This window comes from Cebidichthys violaceus, unplaced genomic scaffold, assembly GCF_023349555.1.
Source record: "Cebidichthys violaceus isolate CVI_PGR_0920_01 unplaced genomic scaffold, fCebVio1.0.p SCAF_1, whole genome shotgun sequence".
NCBI classification, from domain to species: domain Eukaryota; kingdom Metazoa; phylum Chordata; class Actinopteri; order Perciformes; family Stichaeidae; genus Cebidichthys; species Cebidichthys violaceus.
In genome coordinates this window covers 4,749,916-4,767,876 of record NW_027176262.1, presented here as the reverse complement: position 1 = coordinate 4,767,876, position 17,961 = coordinate 4,749,916, and the positions used below count along the sequence as shown (strand labels likewise).

General features: G+C 45.3%; 2 protein-coding genes across 4 annotated transcripts in view; one reads left to right on the top strand and one right to left on the bottom strand.

Annotated features, from left to right (window-relative positions):
* The window catches only part of gdpd5b (glycerophosphodiester phosphodiesterase domain containing 5b), a 37,513-nt gene extending 24,675 nt beyond the window's left edge, over window positions 1-12,838 (top strand). Inside the window, exons 6-18 of one of the 3 annotated variants that reach the window (XR_011102689.1) lie at window positions 125-223; window positions 887-980; window positions 2,555-2,700; window positions 4,132-4,214; window positions 6,004-6,154; window positions 7,297-7,518; window positions 7,985-8,142; window positions 8,248-8,395; window positions 9,467-9,549; window positions 10,267-10,281; window positions 11,324-11,436; window positions 11,693-11,995; window positions 12,181-12,269. Coding sequence is in view for 2 of the 3 variants with exons in the window: in XM_068707164.1 (XP_068563265.1) it covers window positions 125-223; window positions 887-980; window positions 2,555-2,700; window positions 4,132-4,214; window positions 6,004-6,154; window positions 7,297-7,518; window positions 7,985-8,142; window positions 8,248-8,395; window positions 9,467-9,549; window positions 10,267-10,281; window positions 11,324-11,436; window positions 12,181-12,266 (1,398 nt within the window). In the remaining variant the exon portion in view is untranslated. Of the gene's footprint in view, window positions 1-124; window positions 224-886; window positions 981-2,554; window positions 2,701-4,131; window positions 4,215-6,003; window positions 6,155-7,296; window positions 7,519-7,984; window positions 8,143-8,247; window positions 8,396-9,466; window positions 9,550-10,266; window positions 10,282-11,323; window positions 11,437-11,692; window positions 11,996-12,180 lie in introns of all 3 variants that reach the window. The other 2 variants (XM_068707164.1, XM_068707171.1) reach the window with 2 other exon arrangements.
* Window positions 12,839-13,974: 1,136 nt separating this feature from the next.
* On the bottom strand, window positions 13,975-17,569 carry hspa13 (heat shock protein 70 family, member 13). The gene is made up of 5 exons (XM_068707185.1): window positions 17,417-17,569; window positions 16,962-17,302; window positions 16,450-16,663; window positions 16,171-16,338; window positions 13,975-15,838 (listed from the first exon to the last, which is right to left on the bottom strand). The coding sequence occupies exons 1-5, from the start codon at window positions 17,439-17,441 to the stop codon at window positions 15,258-15,260; spliced, it is 1,329 nt and encodes a 442-aa protein (XP_068563286.1). The 5' UTR covers window positions 17,442-17,569; the 3' UTR covers window positions 13,975-15,257.
* Window positions 17,570-17,961: the final 392 nt, after the last annotated feature.

The following is a 17,961-nucleotide window of genomic DNA, read 5'->3' as shown; positions in this document are numbered from 1 at the left end:
ATGCTATCAGCAGAACAAACACTGTTTTGGGGTGTGAAAGGGCTGGGAGCTATGTGGGGTTAAATTGTTTCATGCATGTATCCAAAGTGACAGCCTCTCTGATTTTCCCTCTCTGTCTACGCAGATGGGAGTGACTGCTGCTCTGCTCACCACCACTGTCGGGGTGATATCTGTCAATCAAACATGGGGGCAAGAGTGGGACGTCATCCCCATCTCCCTGCAGGTCAGCACACCGAAACACAGCTCAGCCCCGAAGCCACGTTTTGACAGCGTGATGATGCTGAAGTTGGAGTGTTAAACTGAGAGTGTTGTGAAACACCGTGAGGTCTATATACCTCCATAACTAACTAGACTTTGACCATTTTTTTGTGGGCACTGGATAAAAAAAAAAGTTGAGCTTTAACAGCTGCAACACATAACATATGAAACAAGTGTAATGATTTAAACTGCATATACTGTGGTGACAAGACACTCAATCCGCATTTATCCCACTAACAATTAACAGCTCAACGATATCCAAGGAGTTGTGAGGAGCTTATAATTAGTGTGTCCCTGTGAGATCATTGCACCACCATGAACGTGTGATTGAAGTGGACGCGCAAGTCCACTGAAACTGATGCCGTTCCAAGTGAATGCTTCTACAAATTATAGCTATTATCTCTGAATAGTGTTGCCTTTGTCTTAACCCCAGATAATGTGTGTAATTCCACTCTTCTCTGTCTTTTATCTTTGTTTCTCTTCTCTTTTGCTCACCGTCCTCTCTCTTAAACCCTGATCCTCTTTCCCATACCTTCAACCCCCCCCCCCCATGTGTCTCTATTTCTCTCTCTCCTCTTTCTCTCTCCTCACCTTCATCCTCTCCCCTCTTCCTCACACCTCTGTCCAGGCCACAGGTCCCTTCCTGCATGTAGGGGCTCTCGCCGCGGTCACAGCTCTGTCTTGGATCGTGGCTGGACAGGTCGCCCGCGCGGAAAAAACAAGTACGCTCACCACCTCTGCAACACAGAATACAAGGAACTCTTACCTGCCGTGCCCGTCCGCCACACACAGACACACAGACACACACACACACACACACACACACACACACACACACACACACACACACACACACACACACACATACGTGCCAAGGAAGAGTGGTGAATGATTAACACTGTGTAGACAGAGGCCAGGACCTGCACCCAGGGTGTCGGAGATAACGGACATTCCTACAGGCTCATGTGATGTTTTCAAAGCCAGGACACCTTGGATTGTTTTCTCCTAAAGTCTTTCTAGGGATAAGCAGCTTGTAGTGTGTATTCTAACTCTCGCTGCCATTGGTGTCAGCAGAATAGAATTGAACGTTGTTGTCATTTATGCGCCAGTTTTATAGCCAGATAGTATGAGATTTCTTCAGAAGTAAGACTGAACTAATCTAAAGATACTTTAAGCTTCAAGAGGATTTTACTTCAAGTCTTTTTTATGACTGTCCTCAAGTTGGACAAGGCAGCTTGTACTTTGTACTGTGGGAGACATTTAAACCCAAAAAAAGGCCTTAGCTACATTTTAAGGTTCTGCTTTTGGAGAGACTTGATGAGGTGGAAAGGTCTAGGCAATACTTCTTCTGCGTAAGCATCTCTGCTGTAATGCAGAGTGAGAGAGAGTCTGAATACCAAAGAGGATGCAAGTATGTGTGTGTGTGTGTGTGTGTGTGTGTGTGTGTGTGTGTGTGTGTGTGTGTGTCTGTGTGTCTGTGTGTCTGTGTGTGTGTGTGTGTGTTGAGATGAAAGCTGTGAGTCCCCTGTGTGTAACAAGAGTTGTATACTCAACCCCACCCCTGAGCTGACCTTGAAACGAATACATTGGTGTGTGTGTGTGTGTGTGTGTGTGTGTGTGTGTGTGTGTGTGTGTATGTGTGTGTGTGTGTGTGTGTGTGTGTGTGTGTGTGTGTGTGTGTGTGTGTGTGTGTGTGTGTGCGCCGACACTCGGCCTTCGACGCTCACTAACAGAGGTGCAGGGGAAAGTGTGTCTCCTTGGCCCCTGATATGAACGATGTTGGATACTGTGCAACGCTATGAACAGTACTGAACATTACCGACATTCACAGCAACGACTCGCATCACACATCTCTTGATGATTGTGAAAACTAAGAAGCCTGGGTTCAAATCAAAACATAAAATATTTAAAACCATTTTCTCTGGAATGTCAGTGCTGTGGTTTTAATTAGTTATTTTCTGTCCGTGCTTTGGATGTTTATTAAAAGAGAATTATGGAAACTAGCTTCCCATATGAACTGCATTAGTCACAAGCTGCTATGTTTTTTTGGACAGATCAAACAAACAAGAGAAAGGTTAATTAGTGAGCTGTTGAGGTGCTGGTAGGCTGATTTTGGGCAGAGCTAACAGTTTCCCCCGCATCCAGTCTTTATGCTAAGCTAACCACCGTCAGCCTGTAGCTTCATCTTACATTAGAGTGGTATCAATCTTGTTATCTAACTCTCGTCAAGAAAGAGAATACGCCGATTTCTTAAAGTCGTCCTTCAACCTCTACATTGTCCTCTGTCCTCTCCCAGTGTTCCAGGTGGTGGTCGTGCTGCTGTACCTCAGTGTGTTACTGGGACTCTACTTGGTGCCCCTGTACATCAACTCTCCCTGCATCATGGACCCCACCACCCTCAAACCACGCCCCGATGTCATAGGCCACCAGGGAGCCCCCATGGTGAGTCAGCTGACCTCTTTATCATCCAATGTGAAAGTGGGAATATGAACCAGGCCCACTTTACACACATTATATGACACATGCACCTTTTTAGCTCCCTGATACTGGCTTCACAGATGTCAAAACCCCTTACATCAGCATTGTTGATGACACTGAACCACTGGTTCTGACTTGGTGAAGGCAGAGGAAGAACTGTGCTGCCCTTCTAGATGTGTGTTCCTTCTTGTTTTTCATAATTATTTTTTCTTCTCCTGCTCTACCCAGGCTATTCTGGTCCATCACTGACCTTGTGTTCGTGCAACTGAAAATAGTCCACAAACATAACCCGGTGGGAGCCTGGAGCTCTGACTGCCTGATGTATGGCAGGGATATATGTTGTGTGGTTCTGCGTGACAAAGACTTGACATCTTGTTGTCAAAGAAAAACTAGTATAGATTGATCAGATTTACTGCCGTCTCTTTTCTGTGACAGTATCTCGCTCACACAGATCAGATTTTTAGACTCCACTACATTGTTTAAAAGCCTGTCGGAGCCTGTAGGATAAGTATGCATAAGAAGGCTGCGTTAAGATCCCATCTATGCACACATAAGCACATTTTTGCTCTTTACATTTGATGGTTATTGCTTCTAAACATTACCTGAAGAAGGATTTATGTTCTTGGCACAATGTCTGACTCAGTATTACGCAACACTTGGAAGATAAGTGAAGGTGGATTTCTGGTTATTCACAACAGACGCTCGCACGCTCAAAAACACTCCCTGCTTTTTGTGGTATTTGTGTAAAGCGATCGATCCTCGCAGTGGAATCTAAAATTAGGAGTGGCTCTGCGAGGCTGTGAGAAACTCGGTCACGTGACTGGACTTTGTTTCCCAGAAGGACTCTGTATTGATTCCAGCATCATTCCTATCCTGTGTTTCCCAGTCATGAGCTTTACTCACACGGTTTCTGAGGAAAAGGCTTTTCTAGTAAGTGATGCTGAACCTATTGACGTGCTCGTAACCTGGACTTGAAGATTTGAAAAGCATTTCACAACGATGCTCTATTTATTTCACAGCTTTCCTTTGTGTTCGGAGGAAGGAGTCTATTTTCACATACATCTGCGATACACCTCATTTATGTTAATTTTTGACTTTGTAGCACAGCCTACTTGATAGATAAATCAATTATTATTGATTCATATTTTGGTGTAACTTTTCCCTTTGCAGGGGCTCCAGTAAAGTCACCTATTAGGTCATTGTTACAGGACTCCATGTAGTGATTGTGTTTGTCCTTTCTCTTGCGTGTGTGTGTGTGTGTGTGTGTGTGTGTGTGTGTGTGTGTGTGTGTGTGTGTGTGTGTGTGTGTGTGTGTGTGTGTGTGTGTGTGTGTGTGTGTGTGTGTGTGTGTGTGTGTGTGTGTGTGTGTGTGTGTGTGTGTGTGTGTGTGTCCAGCTTGCTCCAGAGAACACACTGTGGTCCTTCCAGAGAGCTCTGCAGATGAACGTCACTGGGTTGGAGGCTGATGTGGCTATCAGGTACACACACACACACACACACAATCAATTCAGCCGAATGACGAAGCCAAACAAATGATGGGCTATTTAGTTCTGCCTCTCTGTTTGGTTTCCTTTCATAGATTATGAAACCTTGGTTGACCCAGAACCTCTTATCACCTCTTAAAAAGCTCACACTGGACCACATATTACCAATCAAGACTAAATGTGTTGCCTTTAACTTTCTGCTCTAAATATTCGACAAAAGCGTTTCATAAAGTAACGTTCACATACGTAGTCGTACTTTGTTAACAAATTATTGTTGACGAAGAGAAACGGACAAAGAAATAATATTCTTTGAACAAAAACAAGTGAGCAACAATACAAACATACTTGGGATTCTACATCTGTGGCGATGATTCGGCTACAGAGGAGCAGTAGATGGAGGCACCACCAGCATAATGGGAAGTGACAGGCTGCGCTCACAGAGACTTGGAGGAAGAAGAGAGGAAGTGGGGGGTTGGGGACTGCGTGGCCATGGTATGTGATGGGTAGTGGGTGTACGCGTTTACTCATGCGTGTGCAGTGAGGATGAGGGTCTGTGTGGAGGTTGGGGGGGGGAGTGTTGCTTTGTTGCTGTGTGTTTGTAGGTCGCTCTTAATTTAGTAGTGTAGTGTGTTTACGGTTACAGTCCTAAGAGAGGTGAATGGGTGCAGCCCGCTGACAGGTGAGCTCCGTACTGTGCCGGGTAATTAGACTTGATGACAGCCAGAGCGACAGTGGGGCTCCACTCCTGCAGCAGATCTCACACACACACACACACACACACACACACACACACACACACACACACACACACACACACACACACACAGTCATGTTTTCATGACTTTTGGGGACATTACATTGACTTGCATTAATTTCCCAGAGACTAACCCTGACCCTTATCATAGCTGCTACCAGCCTAATCCTAAACTTAACAGAATCCTAAATCTACACTAACCTTAAACCAAGTCTTCACCCCAAAGTGTAGTGATTTACGTTATGTGGACGTGCCTCTTGTCCCAAAAACACACACACACACACACACACACACACACACACACACATGCACATACAATAAACCAACATATTATGTATGCACTGCTTATTTCAGTTTATCATTCATCATTTCAGTATTTTATCTGAAGAACTTTATGTAAAGAGTTTTTTTTTACTCCAGATAATTGTATTTGGGTTTTTCAGTTCACACACACACACACACACACACACACACACACACACACACAAACTCATGCAACACAGGAAAGGCATTATTTTTCAGCAAAGAATTTGAATGGCAAATATTGAGAAATGTGGAGGGCTTTTTCTTTAGTCTTGGTATTTGGCATTCAAATATCGAGCAAAAAACCCCCACAACTGGGCCAAACTTGTATCTTGTCTCCTCTACTCACCCTTTCTCTTTTGCTCTTGTTTGACGTGATTTCAAGAGTTTACCCTCCAACCAACTCCTGTCTGTTCCGCTCTCATCTAAAAACTATAATGTCAATTTGAGAGATTTTATTCCTCAACTAAACATGATCTACAGAGAACGTTACCTTTTGAGTCCTCTCTGAGTGCAAACGGTCGGTCTGTTTGAATTATTGTTATTATAGAAATGTGAGCGACTGCAGCCCAGCGATCCGATGTATTTCATGTCAGTGGCGTTATAGAACATTCTACAGATGAACACTGCTGCCCAACCGTGAACGCTCAGCAGTCTGTCCGTAACCACTGTTATGCTGACTTGCATCTTATAACTCTGCGCGCCCCCTCCCCCTCTCACCACTAGTGAGGATGGAGTGCCTTTCCTGATGCATGACCACACCCTGCGCAGGACCACAGACGTGGAGAAGGTGTTCCCTGACAGACAAATGGTGGACGCCTCATTCTTCAACTGGACGGATCTGCAGCAACTCAACGCGGGACAGTGGTTCCTCAAGGTAGGTCTCGGTTACCGATGAAGCCATTTTCAGCTGTTGTTTTGTGGTACAGTGATATGTGACAAAGGTCATCAGCCCCTTGAGTCACGAGTGTCCTAGTCCCCTGGTTTCATCTACACACTGAGATCCGTCAATGCTCCAGAGAAGCTCTCCTGAATGCAGAGTGGATCGAGGTCAACTAGCGCTTCAAAATAATTGTTTGTTTCAAACCTGCTTGAAGTACTAGTGGGCCAAACAGGATAAAAGCACTCTGACAACCTGGCCATGAGAGTTGTTTAGAAATGCTACCAAATGATTCTCTCCTACATGTGATATTGCACAACAAATGACCGGCTCCATTGTTGTATTCTCCTTTAGAGCTGCACGTCAACGCATTTACCATTGCATTCATGTTACTAAAGAAGAGCATCTGTATACATTTGGGGCGAGATGCAGTGATGTAGATACATTGCTTTTTGTGCACTGTGCTACTTTGCTGTGCACCACTTTATACCCTCCAGTCAAGTAGATTTCTATATCGGTCTACTGACTCAAAAGCTGATATGAAAAGAGTCTTATCTGTAGATGTATCATTTACAATGATAATTGTAAATTATCATTCACACACTCACTGTGTAGTTTTGTTTCTAATACAAATGTTTTAGGAGATCAGATTGCAGTGAGGCCTCTGCTACGTCAGTATTTGTTGGAATCTGCATTGTTTTCTGCCCTCTACTCCTCAGTCTGTCTGCATTGTATGTGAGCTCATTGCATCACTACTGCGTAATTATGACAATTCACTGTCAGAGTCTGATTTATATACGGCCCAAGCGTGTCCTGATCCGTCCCGATTGTGATCTAAAATGGCCGAGCTTAAATCAGTAAGGTGAAGTGAAGCACATCAATGTAGACTTGAATGAGAAGCATCTGACCTTCTTCTCCTGTGCGCTTTGACAAGGAGCAGTGAAGCGAGACGTGATGTGAAGGAAATGAGGGAAAATATTCCACTGTTTGTATTTGCTGTAGGTGTTGCCGCTCCCCATGGATGCTTTTAATCAAAGAAGTCTTAGGATCATGAATGCATGTATATTTTTCTACAGGTTTCCAAAAACTCAATAGAATTTCTAGCCGTCTGTGATCGTCATCCTCTCCCCGTGTTTCAGGAGGACCCTTTCTGGACGGTGCATGCCCTGTCCCCGCATGAGAAGGTTCTGATTGCCAACCAGAGTGTGTGCAGCCTGGAGCAGCTTCTAAAGCTGGCCTCCTATCATAACAGCACAGTGGTTTTCCGGCTGAGGAGACCTCCTCCAAAGCACCCCCGCCACGACAGCTGGATCAATGATACGCTGCAGGCTGTGCAGCAATCGGGGGTTCCTCAGAGCCTGGTCAGTACGTCACACTGCGACACACCCGGTCCACATTGTGTTCAGTCCTCTCCGCAGCATGATGTCTGGCGATGTGTTCCGAACATCTTTTTATGCGAACGTGATGGAAATCAAAAATCATTTCACGTGTTATCCTGTAATTGGTAACGAGGAAGTATAAAGACCGCAATAGTCCACACAGGGCGGGTGGAGCGGTGGATGGGTCCAAGAAACACTGAACTTTGATCCAGCAGAAAACGCTGTACGTTCCCTCAGTGAAACCAGAAGTCAACGTTGATTTATTTGTCACAGTTTTGTTGTCCAAACCTAACCGAGTTGTTTCCTGTGAAGACAGAAGTTTATTTTGAAAAGACTGTATGCATGTGACGAGCAGACATTTCGTAAGATATCATAAGAGCCGCTGTATGTTACCTATTCATGTGCGTTTAGACCCCGTCACTACATTAACGCTGATGACTGTGTGTAGGTGATGTGGACTCCAGACGAACACAGAGATCAGGTGAGACAGGTGGCACCCGGTCTGATCCAGACCTCAGTGGAGAAACGGAGTCCTCGAAGTCTCCAACAGTCCGGCATCAGCAGGCTGCTGCTCAGATACAACCAGGCCAGCACACAGGAAATTGGGTAAGAAACCCTCACGCATGCGCACCTGATGCTGTTATCAGGTTGGCACCTTAACCGACAGATGTATATTTAAAGACATGCCTGAATGTGTGTGATTGCTTTCAGAAACTTCTCTGACAGCAGCATCAACCTCACGCTCTACACCGTCAACGAGCCCTGGCTGTACTCGGTGCTCTGGTGCAGCGGGGTGTCGTCAGTCTCCTCAGAGGCCTCGCATATCCTCAAAAAGGTGCCTTACCCCATCTGGCTCATGGTAAGGACCACAGACATACCGGTTAGCTATGTCTTCTCCTTTTGTATGGAACTTTCTCAGGTACCACTTTGTACCTGAGAGTGTTTTTTTTTTTTTCTCTGTGTTGCTTTCTCTTTTCGCTCTTCTGTTCAGCCACAGTCTCTCTATGTGCCCACTCTGTCCACCAGCCTGCAAAAGATCTGCTTGGTAACAGATGTTTTTCAAAAGCAAATGTGAAAGCTCTCATAAAACAGTCCATAGGTTGAGTCAGTGTAGATGGTATTTGATGACATCCCGTCTCCTGCATGACTAAACTACATTTTAACAGGTGATGCCAACAAGGGAGCCCATCTTTCAACTGAACTCATCAAGTCTGTTCATTTCCTGCACTTAGCATGCCATCCTCTGATTCCTTCGAACACTCCTCCGAGGTCCCAGCACAGTAGAAAGACGAGCATCATCCTCATCATCGCTGTACTGTATCCTGTAGTGCATGACTCACCCTTTTCTAGTTCAGTCGTCTCAGTCGTCTCCTAAAACCTCTCAACATGGCTGGCACTCACGCTGAGCCTATCTGGTATAATTTCACTGTGCAGCGTGCCAGCCTGGTGTCCCCCGTCTGTAGCACCATACGGGGACTCTGTGTGACAACATGTGGACGCCCCCCCCCCCCCCCCCCCCCCCCCCCCCCCCCCCCACACACACACACACACACACACACACACACACACACACCCCACCCCACAGTTTAAGCTGTTGGGGCATCTGCAGTGCTGTATGTTGATGTCAATTGTGAAGTCTTTTGCAGGTTTTCATCAAATGTTACCTCACATGATGTAAAGGATCTTGTTCAAATGCATTGGCTTCTGAATGCATCTTCATAAGAATGCACATTTAAAAGACCTTTTTAATATTTTTAATAGTCGTTTTATTTAAAAAAAAGTGTTTGCAGAAGAATTGTACGAGACAGTTTGGATGTTGCCGCTCAAACAAGAGATTGTATTGTTGGTATATAGTGCCACCCTGTGGTGGATTCTGCTATAACACTGTGTGTTTTTGTGTGTGTGTGTGTGTGTGTGTGTGTGTTTCCAGAGACCAGATGTATACTGCCTGATGTGGGTGTCTGTGGACCTCATCTCCTTTGCTGTAGTCGTAGGAATATTCATTTTACAGAAGTAAGTACAGCCACTTGATGCTGTAACTGTCAAGTCATTATTGTGAGTTTCTACGCAACACTTTACCGTTTCTCCATTTTTCTGCTGATGTTCTGGGTGTGTGCCTCTCTCGTCTTTCTGTTTCACACATGCGGAGCACATGCCACTAATTACCACTCTTTAACAAGCACCCTTCACTCGCGTCTGTCATTCAGTGACACTCTGTAGACCTCTCTCCGTCTGGAACACATCATTAGAATAACCGCTCATACATATTTACACTTGTCCCTTTTGTTTTTTTTAATGGGTTTGCCAATAAAAACCCAGCTGGAAAGAACACAAAATGAAATGTGTGTGTTTATGTGGTTTTACAAGCTGTTATGGTGTATTTTGTTGCTGTTCTTGCACCAGATAAGACCTACTTTGTATGAGAAAAAATGTGTAAACCCTTCACACTCCAGTGTTTCCTCTTTCTGCAGGAGAGAGAGAGAGTGCTTTTGTTTGTTTCTGTGACACTCCAGAGACAGATGGTCTGTCCTCCAGTTGTCTTTTTTTTTTTTTTTTTGTGGGGGGGGTGAGATCTACAGTAGCTTCTGCTGGCTTCTAAACTGACCTCTCTTGTCTCCCGCCTTCTTTCGTCCTTTCGCTGTCCTTCTGCCTCCTCCTCCTCGTCCTCTCTCCTCTGCCTGATGTGCATGCTCTTCTCCTCCTCTGCTGCATTCTGGCATCTTCTCTCAGCTATCACATGATCAGGTAACTGGGTCACCTCCTCCGACCCAAAGTCTTCTCTCCTTTCACCGTCTTTCTGTCTGTCACCATCTTCAGCCACCAATCTTTTGCCTTCTCTCTTGTTTTTCCATTATTTTTTTTTTTTTTTTTTTTATGTTTTGTTGCTGTTGTTTATTATGACATCAAACTCCATCATATATTTCTGATGATTTTCTTATGTTTTCGTTCTCTCTGTCTCACCTGAATCGTTGTACTGCACTGCTGCCGCTCTCCTCTAGAGGGAGGAGCTCACGTCTTCCTCCCTGTGGGCTAAATAGAATGAACGCTTTCCACCCAGACAGCACAAAATATCCACAGCATTGAGACGCCAATGAGGTTTTAAATTTACCATCCATCTCATTAAGCCAAACGACTTAACGTCCAGAATGAAGTACGGATATGAATCCATCAGGGGAAGTGGCTCAGGATTGGCTTTTATGGACGCTGATGAACTAAGAGCTTGCTTGTTTGCATTTCTGTTCCTAATTTCCTCTGAGCATTAGTCACAGTTCATTGTGACTAATGCTCTTCAGTTAAGTAATGAAATAAAGACTTTTCATTAAAGCAAGGGTTAGCAAATGTTGATTAAATGAACACAGAATAGAGCAAAATGTTCTGCATTTAATTATGTTGTATTAATTCAGAAGATATTTACTACTTTTTAACAAGGCCCCCCTCTATAGAGTTATTAATGGATAATGTGTCGTTTAGTAATAAATAGATTAGGCCATTAATAAAAACAACTTTCGGGTTGCCAGGTTCTCTTTGATTATTCCGTTTGACCACTTACAAACTTACACTTGATGTAGCATTTATTCAGTGATTTGCTCAAAGAAGAACTAGTTAAACACATTTAATTCCCTGTTAAACAGAGTCAGTCCAGTACACAAAGTCCATAGCTCCTATTTTTAATTAGATGTTGTCCCTCTTTGACCCTGGGCTGCGTATTGTGAGCAGAGGCAGCAGTATGTAGTGATTTCGCGATTGTCTCGGGGAGATCTCTGACCTGACCAATGTGACCCCGCAGGTATCGGATGAGCGGCATGCGCAGCTACAACCCTGAACAGATCATGCTGAGCGCCGCGGTCAGGAGGTCCAGCCGAGACCTCAACGTCATGAAGGAGAAACTGATCTTCTCTGGTAAGACGAGAGGGACGCGCGTGTCACTCCTCAATGTTTTGTAGCGTTGTTGTTGTTCGGTCTCCTGAACCCCGAAACGGATACCTCCTCTTTTTACTTCACATTTGATGATTTTAAAAAACTCTGAAGTTAAAGATGAGGAATGAGCCATTTGGGGTTTCAGGTGCCCCAGCTAGCATGTCTCTGCATCCCAGCATGCATCTGTCTTGAGTGTGAATGTTCTCGCTCCTCCTCTTCCTCTCTTTCCCCGTTGAAGGTCAAGCCCAGTAGCGGCCTGTGTGACGTGCACCACCTCCTGTCCATGCTCCCACCTCCTCCTCCTCCTCCTCCTCCTCCTGCAGCAGTGACTTCCTCCTTTCATTCCATGCATCCATTGCATCCCTCGTTACCCGCCAACTTCTCTGCCCACTATGCCCTTCTCCCCTTCATCCACCCACCCATCCCTTCATGCACCCAAACCTCCCCCACCACCCTCCCACTGGAGACCACGTCATGCGTAGGGGAGCTTATAGACGCCCCCGTCTGCCTAGCCAGCCTCTAGTGCTGGGGGGGGTCAGAGGTGAGTCACATCAGCGTCGGCTCTCGTCACCATTTTCCCATTCATTTCAATTCATTCAACTCTTTTCTGTTTTGTTTTCTATCTCTTTGGACAAGTTGAGTGTTTTCTTGCAAACTGATGTGTCAGTAGTGCACGTCATCACACAACAGGACCCTGACTTTTCTTTATCCTTTGGCGCCCTCCAGAGGTGGGGAATGGAGTCGGCAGTGCTGATGAGCTGTACTCGGACAATGGCTACGACTACTACACCAATCAGGGCATCAGCCAGTGATTGGGACTCGGCCTGTGTGAATCTGCTGCAGTGAGACGGAGACGGAGATGGCGGCGGCGCTCTCGGTGTTTACGTCGTTCATGTCGGTGTGAAGCCGGAGCTCCTCGCCCTGTCCTGCTGATGAACTGACAGACTGCTGTATCTGATGGAGAGAAAACACCCCGTTGCTTTGTGTACATTCTGTAAATAGTTTTGTGTCTTGCTTGTCAGACATACTGTATACCACACGGGACTGCACGCACTTTTTATTCATGGAATTCGCCAAATCTGTGGCCTCCTCTCTCGCATCTAAATGTCCGAGAGGCCCCTCTTGAGTTCCCGCCGCCAGCTTCTTTTTAAAGATGCGTTTCCAGATTCTTTGTTTTAAGCTAATTTTCCAAAGCAGTTTGTTTTTAAACCACTGTACATGATATTCTTCTCTTAGCAGATGAATTTCTTTTCAACGAGGCGTTTTACTCGGCTTAATTGCGGCACAAGACTAAAAGCTAACGGCTCATTATGCTCTTGCCTTCTTTCAGCGCTCCACTGTGCTGCATTTCATAAAAGTACTAACGTTAATATTTATATTTAAAGAGGAAAAACTAAAAAAAAAAAAAAACACAATCAAGCTGTTTACAGAAGTCCTGCCTTCTCCTCCAAGTGAAATATTCACATGGTGTATGTAAGATAATCATTTTGATAGAGGCTAAAAGCCCCCCCCCCCCCCCCCCCTCCCCCCACCTTTGACCAGTGCATGTAACTGTAATGATCAACTGATGTATGTGAGCTGTGCTCCCAGTACAACTGGTGGAAATGGTTTGAGGGGTTTGTGCTGTCTGTTTGTGGTGAACGTGAATGTGTTTGGATTTGTTTTCTAAGATGTGTGTGTGTGTGTGTGTGTGTGTGTGTGTGTGTGTGTGTGTGTGTGTGTGTGTGTGTGTGTGTGTGTGTGTGTGTGTGTGTGTGTGTGTGTGTGTGTGTGTGTGTGTGTGTGTGTATTCTAGCTGGGTATATATTGTGTTACCCTGTGTGCAGTGCTATGTTGTGTATTATTGTACATAAAAAGGTGAACCAGTGCGTGCGAGATGCTCCGGCCAACTAAGCATTATGTTTGAACAATGTGACAGTGATTGATTAATAATTACAAAAACAATATCCTGATCACGATGGGAGTTGTTCCACTTCCTACACAAGCCTCTGAAATGCAGTTCCGTCTGTGGTATTTAAGTGTTGACAGACGACATGCATCCAGATGTTGTTAAACGGACAGCTCTAAGGTAAATGAAGTGGGTGCTAAATGTGAAAATGAAGCTGTAAGCTAATGGAAGGGACGCTACAGGGTCAAGAAATGGATTGCTTTGTGTTTTATTTGGGTTATTATGCCTCAGAAATAAACATTAAAAGAAATCTTCTAATACAGAAGTTTTAAGTTGTTTTGTTTGCTGTAAGAATTGAACCACTAGTCCTACAATTAACACTCTACCACCTGAGCCGCCCCTTCTTTATAGGTACTGAGAGACGGTAAATAGTTCACTGCTCTTGTCTCTGGACTTTCCTTTGAATAAGGCTGAACTTGACTAACAGAAACATAATCTTCAGGTTAAAAATTGGTGAAAAACAGCATCTTTACAGTATGTGATGAATGTGTGAAGAACTTTATGTTGTCCCGGAATATGAGACTCACAATAAACAGGAAGTTGAGAAATTAAAAAAAGGTAGGTGACTTGAATTCTTGGTTGAAAACACTTTTTTTTTTTTTTATTGGACCATCGACTCTTCAGAGTTCTGGGTTTTATGTTTCCCAAAGACAGAAATGGAAACCACCTTTCATACTGGATGTACAACAACCAGAATAAGAGCAGGTGAAATTATGAATACAAAGTTATTAAAAAGAAGCCCTGATCTCTACAAACCATGCAGCCATCAAACATCCTAAATGTGACAGTGACACATTTCTTGATATCAAACACAAGGCACCATTAAGCGATGAGTTGGTCCTTCTGCAGGACGACCAGAGACGACCGTCTCTGGTCCTTCTGCAGGACGACCAGAGACGACCGTCTCTCCCTACAGCAGCATAAATACAGGCGTCTCAGTCACTCGCATTTAAATAAAGCACACTATTGCACAACGTTGGCCATCATGTGGAAGTCAGCAGTGAGCATGACTTCTTTCAGTCTCAGGGTACAATTAATGCAGTCTGTATTTCATTCAATACAATAGCAATGACTTGAGATTTTACAGTACTGCGTTAACATTAAGGCTTTCACCAACATGCACCTTCATCGGTTAGTTGGGGATTCTGCAGAACACGGAGCTCCCTCTGTCCCAAGGACCTCTAGTGGACATAAAGTCCTTGTTGGGACACCATGCAGAACATTACATGGACGGAACCACTAGCTTGTAGTGGTTCACTGCTACACGTCCATTCAAACAATATACAGCAGCTTTCTGAACAGGTACAACACTGTGTCAACCTCTGATGGAAATATGTAAAAATACATCCTACATCTCACTTACACACTCACACACTCACACAGACACACAGACACACAGACACAGAATGGGAATAAATAAATAAATATCTGAAGATGTACTGGCTACTCTGAAAGTCTTCTAAAAAAAAAGGTTGTTCCCTGAATTGAACACCATTGAGGTATCTACCGTGAATGAGCGTCATCAATGAGGCTGAATGGATCGGTAGACACACGGGAGGCTTCTCGGTCACATTTCATCAGGATCTCGCCGGGTTAATTTCTGCCGAAGCATTTTGCACAACAAAAGCAGCTGGGCGCTAAAAATGAAAACATGGCGGTTCCCTTCTACAGCTGTTATCGGCAGGCATCTAAAGAGGAATGTTGTGTTTCAAAACATAATTATCACATATTGTTCTGCCTTCGAACAAGAACGAGTCTTGCATTCCATTCAGGTCCCAGTGTGACACAAAAGAAGCACGAAACAGGAACCAGTGGCGAGTCTCTGCGGCATCCCTTTTATCTTAACAAATACAGATTAGCTGAAGTTCGTCTTGCGCAGGTGTCTGTTGGGGATTTCTATAGCGCTCACTTGTAAAGGCCAGGAGCCCCCCATGATGCCGGCCTGTATGGCGACACCTGTAACCACAGCCAGGTCGGGGTCTACCGATGTGTTGGGGTCCTTCCCGAAGTACTCGCTGATCAGCCTCCTGATCCGCGGTATCCTGGTGGACCCTCCGACCAGGACGATCTCGTCCACGTCCGCTTTCTCCAGGCGGCCCTCGGCCAACACGGTCTCGACGGGAGCCAGGATCTTCTGGAAGAGGTCCTCGTTGAGCTCCTCAAACAGCTCGCGAGTGATCACCGCCCGGAAGAGAACCGGCGCGGGATCGGAGCCTCCGGCGGACTCGGGGCCGTCGTGGGTACGGAGGTGCAGGGGCACGCTGACGGTGGTGCTGGGCTGGAGGGTGAGGTTGAGCTTGGCGGCCTCCACAGCCTGCCGGAGACGGTGGATGTCCTCTTTGAGAGAGGGCGGGACGCCAAACTCCTGCTGGGCTCGCTCTATGGTGTACTGGAGCAACCTCTGGCTGAAGTCTTGACCTCCCAGCTTGTTGTTCCCTGCCGAAAGAAACAGTCCATTTAAGGTTAGGCCACCGTTCCCTCCAACAACAACACAATTTAGACAAATGCTGCTTTGTCAAATCTCAGATTAAAGAAGATAAACCAGATTATTATCTGGACAGACATTGGAAAAAACAATCTTTGACTAACAAACTGAATCCAGGTAAAAGTTCTTATCATTTTAAACTGTTGAGAGCAGAATTAAAATAATATTCTAAGACTTTAACTGGGACACGAACTGCGCAGCAAAAGGTAAAGATCATTTTTCCGTCACCAGTTGGCTCATATCACCTCCTATCTCTTATCACTGAAGCAGTGGAACACATTACCTGCCATGGCTCTGGTGAGGAACATGCCTCCCTGTTTGTTGAGCAGAGAGACGTCCAGGGTTCCTCCCCCGAGGTCGACCACCAGCACGTTGAACACGTCCACCTTGTGCAGGCCGTAAGCCATGGCTGCAGCCGTGGGCTCATTGATGACACGCAGGACCTCCAGGCCTGCAAGACGGAGCAAAGGATGTCCACTATATGCCTGTTCTATTACTAGTGCAGTGTGTGTAGCTTGTGAATGTAATGCTTTAATGCTTTACAAATAATTAGAGGACTGACCAGCGAGGTTGGCGGCCCTGACGGTGAAGTTCCTCTGCCTCTCGTCGAACTCCGCGGGCACCGAGATGACAGCTTTGTGGATGCGCACGTCCAGCTGCCGCTCGGCCATCTTCCTCATCTTCAGCAGCAGCCGGGAGCCGATGAACTCCGGGCTCACAGTGAAGGTGTGGTTGGTGGAGAGCAGAAACTCTGCGCTTCCATTGTTGTTAATCACCTGGAAGAGGCGCAAAGAAACTAGTGAGGATGGAGAGATGTAATTAAAAAAAAAAAAAAAAAAAAGGGAGCAAATCACTAGAAACTAGAGATCAGATCAATCAATAGTTACTACCCTAAAAACAACTACTCTGTGTATATCTGAGCCTTAATAAAAGCTGAAGAGTGTAAATATTGATGAAAAACATCACACTCTGCTGATGTACACCAGTGTGTTAAAGTAACTCCAGGAAACACACGTGATCCACCACAGAAATCACCAATTCAGTCAGCTGAACCAACCCCCCACCATGACCCACCTTAAACGGGTACCGAGCACTCTCCTGCTCCAGGACCTCCGGCTCAAACAGCTTCCCGATGAACCTCTTGGCATCGTAGACGGTGTTCTGAGGGTTGCTGTCGGCCAGGTCCACGGCTTCGTGTCCGGCCAGCACCGCGGTGGTGGTGAACGAGACGGCGCTGGGGATGCTCTTCCTGCCCTCTTCGTCCGCGATCACCTCCACCTCCCCGCTGCCCGGATGGAAGACGCCGACGGAGCAGAAGGTGGTGCCCAGATCCAGGCCGATTACCTTCGGTGTGGGGGGCGGCAGGTACTGCTGGCCCAGGTAGCCGGCCAGGAACAGAGCCAGGATGACCGAACCTGTGGCATCGGGACAACACACGGTGAGGTGGACCAAACAAGCTAGCTCATGTGTTAGCATCCAGTCACCCATTACCTAACTACCGGAACAAAATAAGTGTAATTTTAACTTACCAATCAGAGATATTTCTCCAGACATCGTCACACACTTGAGAAGTCTCCGGCCGCTTAAAAAAAATCCCCAAATGTCCCTTAAATTGTTCAATTTGAGGTTAAATGTTACCCAGCTGTCGGCTTTCTCAACAGGATGCTGCGAAGTAGCAGTTTTTCCAGTCTACCAACAAAATACACGTCAACGTTGCATGACTCATTTGCGGATGCAGGGTAATGTAGTTTATGTTATACATCATGGACGGGACTAATATAGCAGCCGATGTTGGCGTTATACTACACTTCCCATCAACGCTAGCGACATTCAACGTCAACACGAAACTTTCGTGACGTGTGCGTTTTCTCAACCAACCAGGAAGCGACAGGGCAGTCGAGATTGAAGTAAAAACTTAAAAAAGTTCACTTTAGAATACAATATTAAAATAAATTATTATTTAATAAAATTTAAAAATAGAAAATTATAGATTTAATAAATGAACATTAAAATAATTAATAATATTTGACATTTTTTTTATGTAACGTTTTTAATTATCAAAGTAAAAATCACT

Bases quoted from the DNA above. Each gene is read 5' to 3' on its own strand.
- hspa13 (XM_068707185.1), bottom strand. From the start codon at position 17,441: ATGTCTGGAGAAATATCTCTGATTG. The intron at 16,664-16,961 runs GTGGGTCATGGT...CGCCTCTTCCAG, and splicing joins GTGCTCGGTACCCGTTTAAG to GTGATTAACAACAATGGAAG. The intron at 15,839-16,170 runs GTAATGTGTTCC...TTCTTTCGGCAG, and splicing joins CCTCACCAGAGCCATGGCAG to GGAACAACAAGCTGGGAGGT.